This window comes from Lethenteron reissneri, chromosome 13, assembly GCF_015708825.2.
Source record: "Lethenteron reissneri isolate LAM-NWPU_2019-01 chromosome 13, ASM1570882v1, whole genome shotgun sequence".
Lineage (NCBI taxonomy): Eukaryota > Metazoa > Chordata > Hyperoartia > Petromyzontiformes > Petromyzontidae > Lethenteron > Lethenteron reissneri.
Window position 1 is genome coordinate 11,379,471 of NC_083791.1, and position 24,672 is coordinate 11,404,142.

Sequence of the window (24,672 nt, forward strand, 5' to 3'; positions counted from 1 at the left end):
ATTTTATTCCAAACGCATGCGTCCTAAACTCCCAGGAAAAACAAACACATCGCCCCGTTTGTTTTGCTCGTGTCGCGGGCTACAAGGTAATCACGGCCACTGGCACTGATTCTCCACCACCACCACCACCACGCACCGACGGACTAGAGCTCGCCATCGCCGCCTTCCTGTTGCCAACATTCCGCCACCAGGCGCTGCTCAGCAGCCCAAGATCGTTTCTTCCAAGGATGCTCAGCATCGCACTTCATCATCAGCCACGATCAATCCACTGGTGGATGAACCCCCTGCTCCCCCCCCCACTCCTCCACTAGCCCCCCTCCCCACCTCCCCACCACGCCGTCACCATCTTCCAAGATCCCGCGATGGAACCATCCACCGAGCATCTGCCCACGAGCTGATTTCATTGCTCCATCTCCTGGGAGAACGTAATCTTCTTTGGCTTCCATTCCGTCATTATTCTTAACCGATACGAAATCGGTTATGAAACTACTGCCACGCTATGCTGTTTCTATGACCGAATAGAAACGGATGGAACGGTGGGGCAGTGGTTAGCGCACTCCACCGTGGAATCGCTGTGTTGGAATCCGATTCCGGGGCCTGGCTAACATCAGTGGAGAATGGAATCTGAAACACTCATGCCACCTCCTTCCATCCTCACCGATTTACATAAACACCTCGTATTGACCAGCGTGGTGAAGTATAGTCAAGTCACCCTCGTGACCCACTCAGCGCGTGGTCGTGGGGGCAGCGTCATAGAAAACAAGTTGAGATTAAAGAGGAGCAGCCAAATCTGTCTCAAATCGCGTCTGGTTCCACTCAGTCGCTTTGACATTACATCTCGAGGGAGCTTGCCGCTTTACACAACTTGCTTCTTGTTATGTATATAACTTGTTACAAAGAGATATGTCATCGTTTAGATTCTGATTCGTTCCTTCCTCGGCCACTGGTGTTCATTACAAACACCGCGAACTCCACATTCGTAGGAAACAGACTCTAAATATTCGTGAAAAACATCGACTTTTGGGAAATGGCCCAACTTCATAGCACGTAAAACTTGTCGTGGACGGATGGGTGCGTAGATGTGTTGTTGTTGTTGTGGTGATGGTGGTGTGTGCGTGTGCACCACTGCTAACGCAGCAGCAGCAGCAATATCGCCGAACGAGTAGTTACAGGTGAACACAATCGTCGCACAATGTTGCGGTTTCTTGGTAGTTCTACATCGCCCCACGTCGTTCGTGCAAATTACACCTCGCTATCGCCAGACAAGCTGGGAAGGCAGCCAGACAGTGAACTGGTTCTACCAAGATTTACCCAAGCTCTGCCACCCTATACATATGTTAAGACGCCATTCTCTACATATATGAAGATGTGGGAGAAAAGCGAAGCACCACGTGTGCGCGAGGGCCAACGCTCCATCACCATTCAGAAGGGACCCACGATGATTCTGAGAATACAAACAATCATTGACATTTGTAAGGCGCACTTAATCCGTCGATCCCAACGCACTTTGCTGCACTGCGTTCACCTGGCGAGCCGGGGAATATGGTAACTTCCTCGACGTCCGTGGGAGACGGGAGTTTCGCAACGTGCGTGTGATGCACCAGCCCCTCGTTGATTTCAGGCCACGTGCGCGGCCACCAGGCCCCCCCTCCCCCTGGCATGAGAAGCGAAGCAGACGGAGGTGCAGAGGAAAGAAGCGGCAGCGGCGGTGGCCTGCAGCAGCAGCAGCAGCTGCAGCGAGACGAAATCACATAATTCGGAAGCCACTGCTGGGACGTGAGTTTAGGAATGGAAGGAATGAGCTTAGGGATGGAAGGAATGAGTTTCGGAATGGAAGTGATGAGCTTAGGGATGGAACGGATTGAGTTTAGGGATGGAATGAATGAGTTTAGGAATGGAAGAAACGAGTTTAAGAATGGAAGACATGAGTTTAGGAATGGAAGGAATACGTTTAGGGATGGAAGGATTGAGTTTAGGAATGGAAGGAATGAGCTTAGGGATGAAAACGGATTGAGTTTAGGGATGGAACGAATGAGTTTAGGAATGGAAAGAATGAGTTTAGGAATGAAATAAATGAGTTTAAGAATGGAAGGAATGAGTTTAGGGATGGAAGGAATGAGTTCAGGAATGGAAGGAATGAACTTAAGGATGAAAATGGATTTAGTTTAGGGATGGAATGAATGAGTTTAGGAATGGAAAGAATGAGTTTAAGAATGGAAGAAATTAGTTCAGGAATGGAAGGAATAAGTTTAGGGATGGAAGGAATGAGTTTAGGAATGGAAGGATTGAGTTTAGGGAGGGAAATAATGCCATTGCCCAGCAGTGGGAAGTTGTCTCTACAACAACAACAACAGCAAAGTAGAAAGGAAAAAAACCCCATCGTGAAAACGCAAGCGAAAGTATGTGACACCAAGTCTTGATCGAGTTTTCACAGTTGTATGTTCAAGACGAGAGACATTCGGCTGCGGCGGAATAACCTACTTTCTGGGGATGGGGAATGTGTGATTTAAAATGTTTTTGTGTGTTTTATTATTTATATAAATGCGCTCATAACTTGTTATCCAGATGTCCGCTCGTACCGGGAGATGATTTACTGCACAGGAAGGGGGCCAGCTGATGAGATGCCTGTACTCCAATCCGCGGTATTTGGCAGCTCCACTCCCCGCAGGCTTCTTATCCAAACTACCAGGGCTGGGACCATTCCGTCGATTAAGCCGAGCGATCCGATTAACCGACGAAGCAATAACATCGACTCATTGTTTGCGGTCGATGTATCGAACCCCCTCCAATCCTGCCTGCCACCTGAACGTAGGTGACCTCTCTCCACCCCCCCAAACCTCTACAAGCCACCGCACCCATCACCTCCCGTACAGAGGCACAATTGGGGTACAGAGGCGAGTTATTTTGTTCCAACCGAATGGATAATCGGCAGGGAAATCGGAGAGCTGAGCTCTAAAGACTACCACAGACATATATATATATACCCGTCGTAACCCCCCCTGTACTCACCACTTCCATTACTTTTATTGCCCGTGGCCTTTGTTAGGTAGCACCCTCTTCATCCCAATACCCCATCACCGCCCCCCAAATCCACTTCACCCCCCATCGTCATCACCTCCCCACCCCTCGCTACGACCCCCCCCCCCTCCTCGTCACTCATAGCCTCACAGAAAGTAAAACATCTCTCAGCGTTCCGGGAAATAATAGGCGTGCGCGCGCGTGAGTGAGTGTGTGTGCGTATACGCGGGAGTCGATGTGAGTGTGTTTGTATAATGTGGGTGCATCTACGCGGAGCGGTGGAGCAGTGGTTAGCGCACTCTGCTACGGACCGTACAGATTGTGGTGCTCGCAAATAAACCTTTACCCAACAGTCTGTGCAGGCAATGCGGGGGGGGGGGTCCTTGTCTTTGTGTGTTACTGTGTGCGTGGGAGCCGAGTATCCGTTCACAACCAGCAACAGTGGCAATTATCTGAACCGGTACTGGGCCTCCCCTAGGTCGACTCAGCCTCAAATGAGTACCTGGTGCGGTGTGTAAACATCGCGACTCGGCAGACAAAGGTGGCCGGGCGTGGTGATAGCCACCCACCCCCTCGTGTGTGCCGTAGCGGCCTTCAAAGGTGCTGCTCCTTTAACCGCACTTGTACCTACAGTCGACTAAGACCAACGGATGATCTTCGTCTTTCTATGTCTGAACCCCAAGTTCAAATCCCGCTCACAGCTAACATCGGTCACGGATATCTGAAAAGGGAATTGAGCCTCCCCTAGGTCGGCTCAGCCTGAAATTAGTACCTCGTGCGATGTGTAATCCGTCAGCACTGGGGAGACAAAGGCGACCGGGCGTGGTGCTCGCCGCACCACCCCCTCGTGCGCCGTGCAGTTCTTCATCGGTGCTCGCTAACGGCACTTGCCCCCGACAGTCTGTGAAAGGCTACACGGGGCATCTTTGCCTTTGTGCTCATTATGCGCGTGCGCGTGCGTCTCGAGTGTTTGTATGGGCGTGGGAGTGTGCGTCTCGAGTGTTTGTGTGCATGAGCGAGCGAGCGCGCGCGCGCGCGTGCGTGCTGAGTGCGTGCGTATGTGAGTGCGCGCGTGCGCGTCTGTCCGTGAGCCAATAAAAGGACGCAATATCCGACGAACGTCAGAAGTTTCGACGCAGCCCAGACAGATATATATACACGGGCGCGCGGCGTGTAACGCGAGTGCGCCCTCGCTCAGACCAGCTTAGCTGACTCAGCGAGATATCCTCTCCTCCTTCTGCTCCTCTGCTCCTACGGCTCCTTCTCGCTGTGTGCACGAGAGTTTGCGTGGTATTTTTTTGTTTCCCTTGTTTTTTATATTTATTTCAGAGAACAAGAGAGAGAGAGGGAGAGAATAAAAACCTCACTTATTCCCCCCACTTCGACCACAGTCTCACAAACGCATCGACGCCGCCGCTGCCGCTGCTGCTATTGCTGCTGCCTAAGGGACCAAGAGTCTAGGAAGCCTTTGTAAGCAGAGCAAAGATCGTGCCGCGCTTCTCTGTGTGAAGTCGTTTGAAACGTCGCCGTGCGTCGCTGCCGCCGGGTGCACGTGTTGTTGCAAGGATACGTGCAGGGAGGCGACGATGATGATAACAATGCTCATCGTCTATGCGCTGGGCGCGATCTCACAACGCGCCGCCGCCCATTCCACATTCCCGGACGGCGCCACGGACACCTTCACGCCGGACGTGAAAAACGGCCCCGGCAACCGCGTGCTGGTCTCGTTCCGCGCCTTCGGCAGGGAATTCTCGCTCGATCTGGCGCCCGGCGAGGTCGGCGATCGCGAACAGCAGACGAGTGGAGGCGCGGAGGTTCGCCTCTCCCAGCTGCGCTCGTGCGTGCGTCGCGGCGTCGTGGACTCGAGGCCGGACTCCCTCGCCGTGCTCAGCCTCTGCGGCGGAGGCGGCCTGAGGGGTCTCTTCGCCGTGGGGGGGGAACACTTCGAGGTGGCTCCAGTTGAGGGCGGACGAGCAAGCAACGGCAGCGTGCGTCCGCACTCCATCACCAGGACACACGCGTCATTCCAGCTCGCTCCCCACGGCATTCCTGCTGCTGCTGCTGCCGTTGCCGCTACCACCGTGAAGACCACAGCCAGAGCCGCGAGGTCCAAGCGCTTCGTGTCGAGGCCACGCTACGTGCAAGTGCTGGCCGTGGCCGACGACACGATGGTGGCCGCGTACGGGGACCGCCTCGAAGAGCACCTCCTCACTGTGCTCAGCGCCGCGGACGGACTGCTGAGGCGCGCCAGCCTCGGCAGCCCCGTGCGTCTCACCTTGGCCAGGGTCGTGGTGGCCTCGGGAGACAAGGCCGGCTCCGGCGACGGAGCCAGGACCCGGCTGGAGGTGTCCTCCAACGCGGCGCTGGCGCTGCGCGACTTCTGCAAGTGGCAGCTGCAGCTGAACCGCCGCGGGCAGGACCACCCGGAGCGGCACGACACAGCCGTGCTCTTTACGCGCAAGGTGAGGGTGTGAGTCCCGGCCCAGGTGGTGCTCCCCTCTCTCCCTCCCTCCCTCCCTCCCTACTCCCCGCCACCTCGGAGTAATGCCCCCATTTAATGATTAGTCTTATTATCATCATCATCATCATCGGTAGTTTTGGTTAATCCACTGCTGGATAAAGGCCTTCCAAATCCGCCGCTACCTTCTCTCGGTTCTGTGATGTCGATGGGTGACATCCCGAAGGCGTCCTGCTTTTTAAAATTATCTTCATGAGTTTTGGGGGAAAACCCGCATTGACGGTCGTGGGGAAGTATGGTCAACGTCTCCGTCCCCCTCCGCCCCCCTGTTGAGTGCGGGTGGCCTCAGTTCGTAAAATAAAACAACACCCGCTTCGGTGGATGGAGGTGGAGGTGGCTTGTGATGGATGGGACGAGTGCTGCTGGATGGAGGAGGGCAGCTGACCGAGACGGCCGTTGAAGTTGCAGCCAGAGGTCACAGTGGGGGCTTTACCCACCCAACAGGGACGACACGGCTGAGTCGAGCTTTGACCGGGAAGTTTAACTCTTAACCTTTTTTGCATGCGAGTCACGGGTCAATACCTCGACTGCCTCCTTGCGCAGGCTCAGCCTCGAGTTCCACACTGCTGCTGCTGCTGCTCTAAGTCTCGCGCTAAACAAAGACAAAGATACCCCCCCCCCCTATAATCTTAACAGGCTCTTGGGGAAAGTGATGTTACTGAGCACCTATGAAGGCGGACATGGCACACGAGGCAGTGGGTGGCCAACACTATGCCCGGCGCCTTTGTCTCCCCGGTGCTAATCGTTACACACGGCACCAGGTGCGCGTTTACAGCCGAGTCGAATCTCGGCGACGCCCAGGACCTGCTTCAGATACTCGCCACCGATTGTTACACCGTGAGCGGGAATCGATCTTCGGGTCGCAGGGTTCAGCGATAACCAATGCGCTACCACTGGCGCACAAAGAGAACCCCCCCTCCCCCACGTCGTCAGTGAACCGAGTAATCTGCCTCCGGTGGAGAGTGACGCTAGCGCCGATGGAGAGCAGGTGACGGCGTGCTGCAGGTGACGACGACGATGCGAATAACGCGAGTGATTTACACCACTCTCGCCAATCCTCTGCTGGAAGAAAGTCGTCGTGGGCCCTTGCTTGACCGCACTCCACCAGGCTGGTCGGTGCCTATTTGAGACGAGCTCGGCCGAGGTAGCAGGGTGGGGTGGGGAGGGGGGCAGATCCCGTTCAGATATAACTTACCACTGATGTCAGCTGCGGCCGAGAATAGGGGCAGTGCGCTAACCACTGCGCCACCGCTCCACCTCGCCAGTATAATACACCCCATAGTACCTGCAGTGTCAACGTTTAATAATCTCGGGTGCTGTGCGATTACGCCGCGCCAGGTAAACCCCGAGCCTCCAGCGGTCTACGTGTCAAGACACTCCGTAGTGGAATTAATGACGGGTCCATTTAGCGTTGTGCTGTTCTCGGAAGCTAAGCAAGTGTGAACCTGGTTCAGCGCTTGGAGGGGCTTGACACGGGTTGTGCGAGTCGGCTGCGGGGTGAGTGGGGGCAGCGTTGGAGGCCACAACATCCATCGTTGTACTGCACTTCTCTGTTACAAACGTTTATGATTTGTCCTCCTCATCAACCCGCACTGATTGGCGTACGGAATGGGGAACGAATCACCACACGGACCCGCATGGCGTGAGGTGGGGGAAGGGTTTTGGGCCTCATCATCACCATCATCATCCAGCAGTGGATTGACCAAGGAGCTGAGTGCACGTGTCACGTGCACTCCGCCAGGGAGGGCTGATCTGTGTTTGAATCCTCCGGTGGCGATGGTTTGACTGCGGCGTGACTGGTTGGTATCTGTTAATGAGCGAACGAATGAATCAATGGGTGCTTTTATGAATGAATGAATAGGGGGCAGAACAAAAGTGACTGAATAAATGAAGAAATACAAATGTGAAGCGTGCAGTATACACGAACGACTCAACGAACTGTAATGAACGAACGAACGATAAAACGAGCAAACGATCTCGTGGACATATCAATGAATGCATCCGAATAATTGAATGAAAGTAATATGAAAATAAAAAAGTATTGAAATTAAAAATAAAAAAACTAATGAAAATAATGAATGAAAGTAATTTTAAGGAACGCACCCTCGAGCGATTTGACGGCCGAACTAAACAAATTCCCGCGCGAATAACACGCTGGGTAACGAAATAAAGGAGTGAGTGAAGGAATGACGGAAGGAACGTTTCCTTGCAGGATCTGTGCGGCTCGCAGGGCTGCGAGACGCTGGGCATGGCGGACGTGGGTACCGTGTGCGACCCGGAGCGCAGCTGCGCTGTCGTCGAGGACGACGGCCTTCAGTCGGCCTTCACAGTGACCCACGAACTGGGTTAGACTCCCACCCCTGTCCCTCTCTCTCTCTCGCTCTTCCCCTCTCTCTCTCGCTGGCTCGCTCGCTCTCTCGTTCAATCTCTTCAACCACCGCCGCAGCTGTGACATCTCCATACCCCCCAGTACGGCTGCTCCATTCTCCACGCACAAAGACCACGATCCCCGTATCATCTTGAACAGACTGTTAGGAGCGAGTGCTGTGAGCGAGCGCCAGAAGCAGCACCTTCGAAGGCCGCTACGGCACACGAGCGGGTGGGTGGCCAACAGCACGCTCGGTCGCCTTTGTCTCCCCAGTGGCGATGTTTACACACCGCACCAGGTACTCATTTGTGACTGAGTCGACCTCGGGAATGCCTAGTACCGTTTAAGATGATCGTCACCCGTGTTGGCCGTTAGTAGGAATCGAACTCGGTTCGCCGAGTTCGTAGCCCGGCGCGCTAACCGCAACACGACCACTCGCCCGGGTACAGCTCCACGCACAGACACCAAAGACCAAGGCGCACACACACACCCCGTAGCTAATCCATCTCCCCCAACCATCCCTCCCTCCCCCCACCCTAACCTCCACACTGACCCTGACTCCCACCGCCCTCTCCCACCAAAAATCACCCGCCCCTCCCCTCCTTCAATCCCCCCCCACCACCACCCCTTCCTTCACCGGACCCCCCACCCTGACCATGACCCCCAACTCACCCCCGCCCCCCCCCCCCACAATTGAAACGCATTTCCCTTTTGGTGCAAACTTAGATGTTTGATAATCGTCATCAGCCACGACCTGTCCACTGCTGGATGAAGTTCTTCCCAAAGCTGTTGGCAACTCTCACGCTCCTGAGGTGCAACACATCTGTCCGGCTCAGGGGTCGGCGACCTCTGTGAGGACAGCAGTTTACCATGGGAGTCCAGTTTACCATGGGAGTCCAGTTTACCATGGGAGTCCAGTTTACCATGGGAGTCCAGTTTACCATGAAAGTCCAGTTTACCTTGGGAGTCTAGTTTATCATGGGAGTCCAATTTACCATGGGAGTCCAGTTTACCATGAAAGTCCTGTTTACCATGGGAGTTCAGTTTACCATGGGAGTCCAGTTTACCATGGGAGTCTAGTTCACCATGGGATTCCAGTTTACCTTGCGAGTCCAGTTTACCATGAAAGGCCAGTTCACCATGGGCAGGGCTCGGTAACCTGTGTCTTCAGAGCCCCATGTGGCTCATTGAGGACTGTTTGGTGACGTTATTTATTAAGGACCACCTGTCTCGCGCACCGCGGCTCGTGAAATATTGAGGTTTTAATATTTGTTTTTACGAAATTCGAAAAAAATATTGGTGACCGACCCCCCCCACCGCCCTCCTGCTCTGGCTCTTGCACATGTGCCGAGCTCATTTCATCATCTGGTCCATCTCTGCGGTGCCACATCCTGCCGTGCGTGTTCTGTCCTTTGGCTGCCACGCCGTCTTTGGTCTTGGCCGCAGGCTGTCATTCCTTCTGGGGGACGCGCTCCTTATCCGTGTGCTCGCTCGCTCTTCCTGTCTCTCGGTGTAAAGTCCACGCTCGCCTGCCCCTCTCCCCGCTGTTAATTTCACTTTTCATCTTTCGTTCCATTTTGTTCGTAAATGTCCATCTCCTTACGTCACAGGAGAGAGTTTGGCGTTGATGAGAGAGAGAAAAAAAGATCGGTGTATTTATCACGTGGATATTTTCATGGCTTGGCCTCTGATGATATTGGACGCATTCCGAACAATTTGGTCATACGCAAAGTAACATCATGGCACACGGAATAATCCAACCTTCTCCTCCGCTCCACCCCTTCACCCCTTCACCAAAAACTCCCACAGCCCACGCCTCTGCCAAAACTGCATCAGAGCGTTAAAATAAAAAAAAAACTGCAAAGAGCATTAATTCTCACATCTCTCTCTCTCTCCACCACCACCCTGGCTCCCACCTTCCCTTTCCTGTCCACCCACCCACCCCACACCCTTTCCTTCCCCCTTGCCCCACCATTCAATGCCCCACCTCCCACCACACCCCCCCCCCCCCCCCATTACATCGCTCCCTTCCTTCCAGCCTCCAAACTCCATCCGACCTGACCCGGCCAACCGACCATGGCCACGTCACAGCACCCATTCTGCATTCGGTGCGAGTGACGGTCGCGACAATGGATGTTGACGAGCGGTCCCCTCTCTTTCTGCCACCACCACCACCAACACCCACCCACCCACAGGTCACGTGCTCGGCATGCCCCACGATGACGCGGCCGCGTGCACCGACAAGTTCGGCCCGGCGCGTGCCAGGCACCTCATGGCGTCCGTGCTCAGCGGCCTCGACTTCAGCTCGCTGTGGTCGCAGTGCAGCGCCGCGTCGCTCATGGACTTCCTGGACGACGGGCAAGGTGAGGCATCCCCCAACCACCCTGTAAACCCCATCTACTCCCCCCCCCCCTTCCCCCACCACTACCAACTCGGCACTGCTGCTGGCCCATTGGAGGCTCTGAGCAGAAATTATTTTTAGTGGACGTTGGCTCACCTATCCACCCACGCGTCCGCACGCTCTTTCAATTGACCGATGCACTCCTCGTGAGATAACAGGCGAAGCGATGGAGACGGACGTAGAGATTTAGTGAGACGATAGAAGAGACGCAGACAAGAGTGAGTTGAACAAGGTTCCATGACTGGAAATTGATGTTAGCCGTGACCGGGGAATGAATTCAGGTGGCTGGGCTGGTCGTGCACTTTTCATTCACCACTCCCCACAGTGTGGGGAGGCCCTCATCCAGCAGTGGAGTGACGTAAGCGCTGTACATGTACAATGAATCATCACAATCATTATCGATGAATGAAATATCCTCATTTTTAATGTATACCACCAGCAGCATCAGCATTATCATCAGTTGCATCAAATCAGTGGCTTCTGTGAAAACTACTAGACGTCTATGAAAAAAGAGCTTTACAGCTCATCGAATTCCTCCAGTCTCAATACAGATTCTGATCAGACGCATCATCGTCGTCAGTGTGGAGGTTAAAGAAAGGTGTCAATGGGGTATTAAAGGGAGGTGGGGGGGGGGTCACTGTGGGATGAGGAAGGAGGGGCGTTAGCAGGGGATGATTGTGGGGGGTGTAGCGGTCAGTGGGAAATTATAAATTTCTATTGTTTTGCCGCTGTAGCCAGGAGCGCATCACCGAGTGTCTCGACTCTGCTCAACTCTCTTCCAGGAGGGCTCTGGCCCAGTGCTCCCAGTAGGGGGCAATGTTGCTGCTCTGTGTTATCCCAATTGCGTAATTTGCGGTCTCATCTTTCAGCATTCGGATGTTTAGGGCCGATACGAATGCATGTATGTTGCCTTTTATTCGTGTGATTAGGGGGGGGGGGAGGGGTCCGTGGGGGGATCTAGGGGAGGGTTCATTGTGGGATGACGGGGGAGGGGTTGGGTGGTATGAGGGGAGGGGTTGTGGGATCTGGACTATTGCTTGTCCATGGGCCTTAGCCAAAAGCGCTTCTTGGCAGAACTAGCAGAGCTCCTGCCAACACAGACTCGACGCTGTGTTTACGGAGTAATTTCTTTACCCCAAATTTTTTTTTTAATATGTGCAGAACATTAGCGAGCTTCGCTCGATTCTTCATTGTATTTATATTTATTTTGCTTGCCAAATGAATGATTGTCCCCTTGGAGAGCTTTAAAGGAGGTTTTTATTTTTCCTCTTCGCGTCTATTACGTCACGCCGCCTTCATGTTCATGACCTATTTTGTTGAAGTCTTAAACCTACATCGACTGTACATTGCAACGTGCGCAGGGCCTTGTCTCGATCCACTGCTGGATGAGTGCCTCCCCGATGCCGACCAGTGCCGGTTGGGTGAAGGCAGGTAGCGTAGATTGTTGAAGCATAGTACAGTACAACAGTGGATTTTGCTGCAATTTTGCCCTCTGCTGGGAGGTTGCCACTTGTCTGTCTGGAGTCGAGCTGACTCAGCTCCGGGAATTCTTGGCGTCTGGGTTCGGATGGCCATCAAATTGATTTGTACCCAGTTCTGGCGGTGGCATTGTGATGAGTTGTATTGCAGTGGGATGCGCAGCTTTGTAAATGGACCGAATACTGACCGCGACATATGTCCGGGTCAGAATAAGTATTCATACAAGAGGAATCCGATGAGCTATGAAGCTATTTTTCAAAGATGTCCAGTAGGGGCAGGTCAAAACGTTACAACAACAAACAGTACAAAAACATGATATCAGTGCAAAGTATAGGAAAGATAAGCAAATAACTTCAATATATACAAATACAACTGTACTAGTTTATCTTACCAGCTAAAGCCAACTGAGCCATTCGCTTCTTTTTCAGAAGCGACCTGGCCACAAATGATCGCTAAACACAGTGGCTTATAATGTGGAAATGTATCGCAGCAACATCATCCAGATCATCTCAACGCATCTCAAACCTGCCAACCCGAGGCCGCTCCAACGATTCCAACGGCCCAGACGTCAATTCGAGGACCTGACCACACACGCAGCGCCGTGCTGGACTTCCATTACGGTCAACTGCACAGTTTGGGTAGCAGGCGTCAAGCTTCCCGCTTCTACGTCTCGTCTTAGGCTCGCCTGGTATGCAGGAGGTCGTGGATTCGGTCCTGACCCTGACGCCTGCTGTATATTTGTAGTTTGCACGTTCTCTCTCTCCGTGGTCACGTTCATTTTTCTCCGACCCCTCCGTTTCCCCCCCCGCCCCCTCCACATTTAGAATGAACGTGCGTTTAGATCACTTGACTGCCACCATACATTTCCACACGACGACAAGTCACTTCGTAGAACTATCATTTGTGATAGCCCCGTGGGATTTTAGTGTCACCTGGTAACACAAAATTTGTAAACAAACCACCAAAAATGTCTCCTTCGCTCCCACGCCACAGGCGACTGCCTCCTCAACAAACCCCACTGCGAGCCAGCGTCTGCCGTCGGTCGCTCCGGGCTCGGTGTACGGCGCGGACCGGGAGTGCCAGCTCGCGTTCGGGCCCCGCTCTCTCGCCTGCCCTGGCATGGACGTGTGCCAGCGGCTGTGGTGCACGGAGGAGCGTGCCGGGCGCTTCGTGTGCCTCACCAAGAACCTGCCCGCGGCCGAGGGCACGCCCTGCGGGCACGCCAGCCAGTGCTTGGAGGGCGCCTGCGTGCCCAGCGTCAAGGTCAAGGCCCTTAAGGTGAGGCGCGGGTCCTGCTGCTGGGTTACGAGGCGGCGTGGGAAGGGCGCTACAGTGGCTGGGAGATGTGAACTTACTCGCCTGGTATACAGGTTGTGGGTTCAATCCCGACCCTGACGCCTGCTGCTGTATATTTGGAATTTGTATATTCTCTCTCTCCCCGTGGTCACGTGGATTTTGCTCCGGGTCCTCCGGTTTTCCCTCCACATTTAGAATCAACATCCACGCTTTTAGAGTATTTGGCTGCTATATATTTCCACGTGATAGGCCACTTCGTTGAGCTATCATTTGTGGCCAGGTCGCATCTGAAAAAGAGCTACATAGCTCAGTGGGCCTTACCTGATAAAATATAAAAACATTTTGTTGAGTTTACAGGTTAGTTTCGACTGGAGTCGCTTGGTTGTCGATTTTTCATTCTCCCGTTCTCGGCACGCTGCTAGTCAGGGTGGTCTCCTATCCTAAAGTAAATACCGCTAAATTAGTCCTCATTAAACAATATAAGTCCTTATTAAATAACTTTCACTAACAATAGCAACCTTCCCTACTGCTACTGTATCTGCTGTACAAACGTGCACACTGCTAATCGCCACCCCCTGTTGACATCACGTACACGTGACGTGCAGCCACAGCCACGGGGAGAGGGAAACTGGATGTGGTGTGCCGGGCGCGTGAATATTGTGAGGGTCGCCAAGGCGGACAGAGCAGAAGGGGATAGGACACGAGGAGGCTCAGTTTGACTGTGGAGGAGCTGTAGCGGAGGGGATGGAACCAGACATTCCATCCTGCATCTGTCTGACTGCCTGTCTGTCTGCGTGTGATGATGACGAAGATGGAGATGATGATGATGATACTGCACTATCTAGGCACACATTCTGTTGATCATCTGAGACGCGGTGCAAAGTGTGCACAGTGACACGTGGTGTGACGACGACGACGACCGTCGACGGCGCAGTCGGTCACTGATCGCGACGACGTCTCCCTCTCGTCTCATCGTAGAAGGTGGACGGCCAGTGGGGCGAGTGGGGCGCGTGGAGCGAGTGCTCGCGCTCCTGCGGCGGCGGGGTGCAGCTCTCCTCCCGGGGCTGCGACGCGCCCGAGCCCCGGCACGGAGGCGCCTACTGCGTGGGGCAGCGCGTGCAGTACCGCTCCTGCAGCACCCTCGCCTGCGGGGACGCGCACTCCGGTGAGCCGGGCTACGAGCGGGCGCGCGTGGGAGTGCGTGGGTCATCGAGCGCGCGTGGGAGTGCGTGAGCGAGTGCGTGAGCGACTGAGTACGTGAGCGATGACGCGTGTGAGTGTCTGTGTGTGTAAGATTGAGTGCGTGTGTGAGCGCGTGAGCAGTGTGCGCTACGAACTCAGCGAGCCGGGTTCGATTCCCGGTCACGGACAACACCAGTGATAATTATCTGAACCGGTCCTGGGGTTCCCCTAGGTCGACTCAGTCACAAATGAGTACTTGGTACGGTGTGTAAACATCGCCACTGGGGAGACAAAGACGGCCGGGCGTGATGTTGGCCACCCACCCCATCGTGTGCCGTGCCGGCCTTCATAGGTGCTCACTAACAGCCACTGCCCCAACAGTCTGTTAAGGCTATACGGGGGATCTTTGTTGATCTTTGTCTTTGTGTGTGATTGATTACGTGTGTGAGCGCTACATGACCCAGCTGGGTCACTTATCCCGCATGCCCAGCCACCACGTGCTTAAACAGCTTTTGTTCGGCTGGATAGAGGGGGCTCAGCGGGCACGGCATGGGCTAGAGAAGAGATGTAGTGATGTGGTATAAAAGGACGTAGAGCGGAGTGGACTTGCCGATGACCGGTACCAGCGGTGTCAGGATGGGCCTCTATGGAAGAGGCTCGTGAAAGACGCTGCTGGCCAGTTGGAGGCAGTCGCCCTCCAGCAACAATGGACGGCAGACGAGCGACGCTCACAACAATGGGCGGAGCGCCAGGTGGCTAAAACAGAGCAGTAGGGGGCACAGGTGATGCATAGGCCACTCGTCTCAGTCAGTTGACCCATGGCACCTGGGTCTCTCCCGTGACCTCCTGCCAACGGGCGTTCGACACTTCGCGTGACCTCAACGTGCACATAGCCTGGCACAGGCGTCGTGGTGACGTCACCGCCACTTCGTGGCGAATGGCGGTCGTCGTTGTTGTTGTTGTGTGAGCGAGTGTGCGTGTGGAAGTGCGCGAGTGTGGGGGAGTGAGCGAGTGATTGGGGAGCAGTCGCGTTGTGCTTTGCGCACCGCGATACGAACCCGGCGACACGCGTTCGATTCCCGCTCACAACAAATAACAGTGGCGAATATTTTAACCGGGTTCCGGGGTGTCACCTCGGTCGACTCAGGCTTAATCGAGTTACCTGGTGCGCTGTGTTAAACATCGGTACTGTGGAGTGAAAGGAGGCCGGGCGTGGTGCTGGCCACCCTTCATAGGTGCTTGCAAACAGCTCTCACCCCAAGAGGCTCCAGAGGTGATTTTTGCGTTTGTCAGTGAGAGCGTGAAATTACACATTATGACGGGAGGACGGAGAACCGGTGCTCACAACAACGAGCAGGCGGATAAAACGAAGCGTGGTGGCACAGTGGGGGAGCACAGGCAGTCATCTCAATCAATGAACCCACAAAACACACCTGGGGCTGTCCCGTGATCTGCCTAGCGATGTCACCACCGCTTAGTGGTGAATGTCAGCTGTCGTTGCGTTCACCCATACATAACGCGGCACGGGAAGCTGTGGCCCCATTCGTGTGCATGCACGTAGACCTTCTTTCGCGCCGTACGTCGCCCAACCGTGCAAATCGGAGGCGCGTGCGTGTAAACAAAACGAGGCGAGTTGACGCCACATCCGCTACAACTTGGCGACGTGGCCACGCGTCGCCCCGGCAGCCACTGCAGCCTCCAAAAGCGAATTATTGAGTCGAAATTTAACCCCCCCACACCCCCCCGCGCAGAGTCAATCATTTATCCCGGCGGCAGCATCGACCTGCGAAGGGGGCGGCCCTGACAATAGTTGGGATTTCAGGGCCGCTCGCTCGGAGCGGCTTTCACAGCGCCACAGCTTCTGGCTCGGTTCCACCCCCCCACCCCACCCCGCGACGGGACCGACCCGCGACTCCAGGAGCCCAAACCTCGTTGTACGCTCATGCCTTCTTCGTCGATTTCGAGGTGGCGAGTGGTGACGCAAGCGCGTTACTCCGCGGCAAGAAGGGGCCTGAGGTTTGATTCCCTGCGCTGTTACAGCAATGGTCCTGTGCACCACGCAGAGATTTGTGAAACTCCCAAATGCCCCACCCCACCCCCAACCCCCCCCCCCCCCCGATGGAGCGTCGAGGATGTGGCCAGGAGACGGCGGTAGAGCAAAGCGGGGGCGGTGAATCCGTCCGAGTGGAGCTTTGACAGGTGGAGAGCCGAAATCAGCTCGTGAGCTGCGGCGTGACGGTTCCTGGCACCGCGAGTCCGCAAGCCATCGCGCCGCCTTAGGTGGTGGGGGGAGAGGGTGGGAGTGGCGTCCTTCATCCAGCGGTAGATAGATAACAGCTGACGATGATGCTGATGTGCAGAGGATGAACCTGCGACAGTTTCTAACAACCTCCCTCCCCTCCCTCACTCCCTCCCTCCCCTCCCTCCCTCCCCTCCCTACCTTCCTCCCTCGCTCCCTACCTCCCTACCTCTCCTCCCTTCCTCGCTCCCTCCCTCCCCTCCCTACCTCCCTCCCTCCCACAGCGCTGCGCTATCGCGAAGAGCAGTGCGCGGCTCACAACGCCCGGCACCTGGGACTGCCGGGCCTGGGCGACGCCGGCGCGGAGTGGCTGCCCAAGTACGCAGGGCGTGGCCGCCAAGGACCGCTGCAAGCTCACGTGCCGGGCGCGCTCCTCCGCCTTCTACGCCGTGCTGGCGCACAGGGTACGGGGCACGATGGTTACCCTGGCACACCGCTGGTTACCCTGTCACACCACTGGTTACCCTGGCACTCCGCTGGTTACCCTTGTACACCGCTGGTTACCCTGGCACGCCGCTGGTTACTCTGGCACGCCGCTGGTTATCCTAGCACGCCACTGGTTAGTTAACCTGGCATGCTGGTTACCCTGGCACACGCTGGTTACCCTGGCACCGCCGTTGCCGTATCTGCTGATGATAATGAAAACGATGCCGCTGGTGCGGTTCACGTGGCCCGACGACGCCGCCGATGAAAACGTCGGCGACGACGCCGCCGACTTTGCCGACTGCTGACTGACGCTGGTCCCCCCCCCCCCCCCCCCCCGTCGCTGTGGCTGCCGTGCAGGTGGCGGACGGCACGGAGTGCGGGCCGGGCGTGCAGGGGGTTTGCGTGCGCGGGCGCTGCGTGCCCACCGGCTGCGACCGCGTCATCGGGTCGCGCCTGCGCTTCGATCGGTGCGCCCGCTGCGGAGGGGACGGCTCCACGTGCCGTCGCGTCTCCGGATCCTTCTCCCCGAAACGGTAACCTGGGGGCAGGGGAGGGGGTGGGGTTGGTGGGGCTGGAGGGGGAGGGGTGCGGAGGGGCGAGCGTGGTAGTGGTGGAGGGGGGGGGGGCAGCCATCAAGTCGTGATGAATAGTGACGGAATCATCATCATAGTTGTCAACAGCGATATCGATATGTTCAGCTTGAGCAGCTCCTGCAGCATCAGCAGCAGCAACATTGTCGACATCGTTATCCTAATAATCATCAATAACATCATCGTGACAATTATCAATTGCACCCTCATCATTAACAGCGGCAGTATGATGATCGACATCATCAGGTAAACTTGAATCACCATCATCAGCGACAGCGTCATTCACACCACATTGTCACTGGGCACACTTCGCACCACGTGGACACGTCACCCAGCGTCCGCCCGACGTCGCACAATCTCAGATGCTCAACAGAATTTGGGTCTGGATAGTGCAGTGTCATCATCATCAACATCATCATCAACATCTCCATCATCATCATCATGATCATCATCTCCATTATCATCATCATCTCCATCATCATCAGCAGCAGCAGCACGATTTACAAAAATTGTCACTGAGTCACGAGCACATCCACTCTATTCCCATATCTACCCTGCACACCACCTCGACCGCATCGCCTGACCCTTCACATCTAACGCCCCACCAACTCTCGTGCGTCACAGCCAGAAAGGGTCTCAGTTTGATTCCCCACTTGGGCCCCTGTGCGGAGCTTGTCTATCCCTCTCTGTGTCCTCTGGAATCTCTCTCTCTGTCCTCCAGTATCCTTAAAAAATTGCCAAAAGATCCTCAGAATGTCACAAAAATGAACCAAAATGACCCAAAGTAAGGCCCTCCTGTAGAATGAGCGCTACAACTCAGTGTGGCTTCGCAAGACGAATACCAAAATGCAATTGTTATATCTACATATTATTTTAAATTGATCAAACGTTAAAATTGTTCACGCGTACAGTGCTTCGTGATCTTTCAACGAAAGCTTCCTCGTAAGTTAAACAAAAACTGAACGCGCGTGTAAACACGGTTGTAATTGCCACACAGATTTGGCTACACGGACGTGCTGACGTTGCCGGCCGGCACCACGAGCCTCAAGGTCTGGCGCAAGGCGGAGCGCGACGCGCGCGCCTACCTGGCGCTGCGCGACTCCCGCGGCGAGCCGCTGCTCAACGGCGCCTTCACCGTGGCTCCGAGCCGCACGCTCGTGCAAGCCGGCGGCGGCGTCACGCTGCTCTACAGCGGCTGGGCGGCGCGCGGCGAGAACCTGCGGCTGATGGAGCCCGGCGCCGCCCTGCGCGAGCCGCTCACCTTGCAGGTGCTGCTCACCAACCCCGGCGCGTCGGTGCGCGTCCGCTACGAGTACCACGTGCCCAAGGCGGCGGCGTCGTCGGCGTCGTCGTCGCGAGGGCGGGCGCCGAGCAGCGACGACGATGGGGAGGAGCAGAGCAACGAGATCGACGCCGCGCCGCGGGCGACGTTTGGGGCGGCCGCCAACGCCAAGCGCGGCGACGACGCCGACGCGGCGCGAGCGGCCAAGGCGAAGACCCTGAAGCAGCAGGGCGCCACGCTGGTGCGGCACGCCAAGAGCCGCTCCGAGACGGCGCCGGCAGTCGCGGCCGACGCCGGAAACTCGAACCGCGTGGCAGAGCCGAGAGACGGGGCGAGGCCCGCGGACGTCGAAGCTCGCGACCCTCGGGCCCGCGGGGACCGCGACGCCGAGAGGCCACGCCGCACCGGAACGGAAGGACCCGTCGCCGAATCGTCCGGCCGATGGGTGGCCGGGCCGTGGCGCTCGTGCACGCGGCAGTGCGGCGGGTGGCAGAGGAGGGACGTGCGGTGCGTGGGGGCGGGCGGGGTGGGGGCGGCCCAGGGCCTCTGTTCCCCCGGGGTGCGCCCCTCGGCGTTCCGGGCCTGCTTGACGCAGTCCTGCCCCTCCGTGTAGGCCCCCGGGCGCCGTTCGGCCACTGGGGTCGTTGGCGTTACCGGAGCGGTGGCGGCCGTGGCGATGGCAGATTGGCGAGCGGCGGTGTGAGACCTGCAGAGTTGAGCGGTATCACCGCAGTCCCCTAAGGCTGCTGCTGCTGCTGTTGATGATTAATAATGATACCACGAGGCTGTGAATCCTAAAGCGACACACACACGCACTTGCGTCGTGTTTACTAGGTGATGGGGGGGAGGGTTAATGGGTCACCAAACAACAGGCAGGGCCCTGGCTCTAATTTTGTTTAGGGGAGAAGCGAGGGGCACCTTTCTGGATTCGAGTTCACGTTCTGCCAACACTGATCATAGGTCAAAGTTGACGACGCCGACGATGATGTTGATGATGCTGCTTCATACGATGCAACTACACAACGAGATAAATTATGTCGACTGCCGCAACACGAAGATGTGAGGGGCGCAGATTCATTTCTCGATGGATATTTTCCGTGTCGCTGGTAGACTGGAGTCGGTTACACGTGGCTGAGTTAGCCACAGCCATTGGCAAGAAGATGGGATACTGGACATGCTGTGCCTCTTGACGGAAACGAAGCCCTGTGCACGAGTGGCCACGCTTATTTTGTTTTCTGCTCAACACGACAACGCCCAACGGCGGCATATTGGACGCGTGGCCACGACGACCGATGGGTGACGCCAAACGGCGCTCGTACCACGTGGTGCTCGCCGAGCTCCACGTGCCGGGAGCTCCCTCAGGTAAAAGAAGCCCCCGGGCGCCTGGAGCGAAAGCGTCGGACGTCGTGCCGAAGAACGCCGCGGCACGACCCCCCTGCGCGGTGGGGTTGGAGGCCGTCACGGTTGAGAGATGCGGCGATGGCAAGAGAGCAGTGGAGAGAGACTGCGAGGAGATACGGTGAAGGAAACAGCCATGACCCAACGGCCCACGAGGCCAAGGGAGTCGAAGACGTCACGTGCGCGTGCGCGCGTGTTGACATTATTTCGCACAGTACGTATCCAGCCGTGCTTCAACACGAGGTGCGGGGATAAAGAGTGAAACCAGGACAATGCACAAGCGGCAAACGCGACGCAGAGCGACTCGTCGCCTCGCGTGGAGGCTCGGGACCCACGCGGCGAACACAACAACAATCCGCTCCGGACCTCTTCTGGACCACCGGTGATCTGGCAGTCTCCGGACTGAGCCAGCACCGGCTCCTCCAGTGCACTTTTTTTTTTTGCTAATCGTGTGTCTGTTGTTAGTTGTTGTTGTTGTTGTTTTCGTGGAGCAAATGAATGAATAATTATTAAGAATATTTTTTGCAATTAATAATAATGTTATTTTTTTATTATTTCGCCACAGCTATGCTAGGATGCGCTGCGCGCATGCGAGTTTGGCGTGTGCTTGTTACGCGGAACGCGCAGGAAGTGTGGACGCGCAGAGCGGCTGACGAGGTGCAGGGTCACGCGATGACGAAGGCGGGGGTGATGATGACGACAAAGACGACGACGACGATGATGACGACGACGATGATGACGATGCTTCGGCGTGTAATGATGCGTTGTTGGTTCGTCGATTAAAAAAAAATCACTCGCAACACCTTTTCACTGAGCCCCGCGTGTAAGGATCGATCGTTTTTCACTTATGTGTTTGCGTGCGGGGCATGCGATGGGTCCACATGAAAGCCCGGGGCGACTTGAAGTGCCTCATTCGTCGCGATGTGAAACACGGGAATTGATTCTTGAATCGGATTTGCGATAATCCAATAACGGGGGTAGGTGAATCATCACGCGCCTGACGGCGGCTATTATTAATAACCAGAGGCAAGATCAACCAATGTCTGCTCTGGTCCACGGACTCTATAGGAATAGGAACCACTCTAAAAAGTGCCGGTCATACAGAATCTTTATTTAGAGCTGCAGGAGGAATCTGATGAGCCATGAAGCTCTTTGTGCACACGTGTTCAGTCAGGGGCGGACGAGTAAATAACAGATTGGTTTCGATTTAAAGCTTTCGTGACTGCAGGGATTCATCTTCTTGGTTCTTTCGGTAAAGTCACGTAGAAGGGAAGTAATAAAATAATAAAAATAAAACATAATAAAATAATTTTCACAACGTTTCGGCCACAACGCAAGCAGCCGTCCTCAGGTGAAGACGGCTGCTTGCGTTGTGGCCGAAACGTCGTGAGAATTATTTTATTATGTTTTATTTTTATTATTTTATTACTTCGCTTCTACGTGACTTTACCGTAAGAACCAAGAAGATAACAGATTGGTGTTCTGAGGGTCGCCGGCACGGCGTGTCATTACCCACCGCCTGCCATTCCCACCACGCCGCTTGCCACTGCTGTTAGCCGGAGGGGTGGGCAATGGGAAGTCAGGTCGCCGGGTTCAGAGTGGAGCGCGCTAACCGCCGTGCCACCGCTCCTCTCTACCCACGAGCGCACGCTGTGTTGAATTATTATCGTCGCTATCGGGCTCCGCCAGCAGGCGTGCTCGCGAATCGACAGGGGATGGATAAGAGGCGCTGGGGAGACGTGGGGGGAGGTGGGGGTGGATGGAGTACGAGCGACGTCACGGAATGGGCTGACGCTTGACTCGTATTCACTCGCCATCGATAGCTCAACTCCTCAAGCTGCAGGGAGTTTTACATATCGTCGTGGTGATGGTCATCATCATCATCATCGACCGTGATCAATCTACTGCTGGATGATAACCTCCGCAAGCTTTCGCCGTCGCTTACAGTCCTGCAAATTGCAAACATTCCACTCACGGCTGACGCCATCGCTCCATCTCCACGGTGGGGGAGGTGCTCCTTGGCGAGTTTTCTCTCCTTTGGCTGACACTCCGTCATTAGTCTCGGCCACCGGCCATCAAGCACACACACGCTTGTCTCAGCAGTCAACAAGATCGCCTCTCAACTTCCCTACTCTCTCGAATCCACGTGCTCCCCTGCGGGTCTATTCAGTGCCACTCCCCAAGCGGGCAACATCATCTTTTCAACGCACCAAGTTGACGGGCACGCTACAAAGTTATCTTCAGATTGTACTGAAGATAACTTGCTTTCAGGAGGGCCCGTGCTACCTTGAAATGTTTGGCCAACTCCCTTTTGATTAATTAAAGGGGTAGTGGATTGCCCCAGAGGAACCCCACCACGCATATGATGAGATGAATACTGAAACGACCCACCACACAGATGAGGTCACGAACCCTCTTGCTTTACTTGCCATCCACTGGCCACCTCGCAAACCCAGCAGGTTGAGGAGCTTCGGAAATCTCTGTGTGACCCACCAACCCCCCCCGCCTCCAGAGCGCTGCTGGATCACAGGTGTATGGCGTCATGCCCGGCATCAATGCAGACATCTGGTTAAGACATCCCATCATACGTCTTGCCTAGAGATGTATTGATGTGCCTCTTGACAAGTCCCATGCGGAGCATAACATTACATTAGGCTCACTTCTGTGAGTTCACAGGACCAATTGCAATACCACTTAGGGGGTGTCACGCTCTCTGCGCTGGGGCAAGGCACCGGACGCTGTCTTCACGGATCTGAGTTCATCCCTTTGATTCTGAGTCTTCTCCGTGTAGGTGAATCGCCGTCTAACCCCGGGCCACTCCAGGCTTTGGCTGCGTGCGAGATGCGGGGTGTTGATCCCTGCGTCTCGTCTCCTCTGCGGGTTTTTCCTGCCAGACGAGTCCCCCCTCTGCAACGCGATACACCAGAGTGAATGCTGAGACAAGGGTCCACCGCTATCGTCGGCTCTGCATCTTATCCAACTTGCTGGGTGAACAATTCTCCACCACCAGTTTAACACGTAGGCTTTCGCGACCAATATTACTCATAATCAACGTTTTTGGGTTTAGATCGCGTTATTTATAAATATGTCGTAACCCTCCACCACCCGACACAGGCCAATGATGCTGGATGCAATTACCAGCGAAACGTCGTACTCAAATTGTAAATGTTGTGGTTTCACGCTTCAACACACCGGTGGGCTAAAGCTGTGAACTATTTGTCTTTTGTCAACGTGACACTTTTTTACTGATTGGTCGTGTCGGGTGGTGGAGGGTTACGACACATTTATAAATAACGCGATCTAAACCCAAAAACGTTGATTATGAATTCCCCACCACGCCGATGCCATCTCTCGCGGTCCCTACGACGGCGCAGTCAGACTCGCTCCTGCACACCGGCTGATCTCATAGGGCGCTGCGGTGGACCAGATGTTAACTACCTCGCCTGGTGTACAGGACGTCGTGGGTTCGAGTCCTGCCCTGACGCCTGTGTAAATTTGGAGTTTGCATGTGTCTCTTACCGTGGTCGTGCGGGTTTTTCACCGGGTCCTCCGGTTTTCCCCTCTACATTTAGAAACACGCGTTTAGAGTATTTGGCTGCTATAAATGTCCACGTGATGAACCACTTCGTTGATCTATTAATTGTGGCCAGGTCGCTTCTGAAAATAGCTACATAGCTCAGTGGGCCTTACCTGGTGAAGTGAACATCGTTAGTTTTGTTGAGTTTGTTCATTGCTCCATCAAACCGGTGTGGTCGTATCTTCAGTTGCCACTCCATCACCGGTCTCATCCATTGTTGGCACGTCCTGCCCAAGCCTACGACTTCTCCTTAGCAGTCAATATCAGGCCTCTAGTTTGCATTTGCTCGCTGATACATTAATTCCCCTTTCTGTCCCTCAGTGTAATCCCCACTGCCAGGCATACGTAAAGAAATTGGCACCTCTGATTCGCACGGTTGGCTACGTACGGTGCGAAAGAAGTTAAACATACATACAAAACATGCATTGACATTGATTGTAATCAACCGATCACCATTCTCGACCAATGCTATCCAACAGCGCTTGTTTAAGCATCACACTGTGCGGTGGTTTCGACTTCTCTGAGTCTCATCAGCAGGCTGCAGACTGATATACAAACGGGCCGCTGCTGGGTTAACCTGATGTTATTGGCAGGAACACAACATGCGCGTCATGGGCCCCGTCCAATGCAGTACAGCAACCCGGTACAAAATAATACGTGGGATGTGCTGGTAGGGTCGATTGTGGTTCAAGAGGGAATTTATTTACAAAGACACAGATCCCCCTATATAGCCTTAACGGACGGTTAAGGCAAGTGCTATACATTTCCACACGATAGGCACCTATGAAGGACGACACGGCACACGAGGGGGTGGTTGACCAGCACCACGCCCGACCGC

General features: G+C 55.2%; 1 protein-coding gene across 1 annotated transcript in view; it reads left to right on the forward strand.

Annotated features, from left to right (window-relative positions):
- The first annotated feature begins 4,142 nt into the window (after positions 1-4,142).
- Positions 4,143-24,672, forward strand: part of LOC133341951 (uncharacterized) — a 42,088-nt gene continuing 21,558 nt past the window's right edge. The window contains 10 exon segments of the mRNA XM_061550792.1: positions 4,143-5,480; positions 7,749-7,881; positions 10,100-10,267; positions 12,778-12,811; positions 12,813-13,062; positions 14,059-14,245; positions 16,786-16,886; positions 16,888-16,965; positions 17,345-17,520; positions 18,575-19,468. Coding sequence (XP_061406776.1) covers positions 4,605-5,480; positions 7,749-7,881; positions 10,100-10,267; positions 12,778-12,811; positions 12,813-13,062; positions 14,059-14,245; positions 16,786-16,886; positions 16,888-16,965; positions 17,345-17,520; positions 18,575-19,468 — 2,897 coding nt within the window. The 5' untranslated portion in view covers positions 4,143-4,604.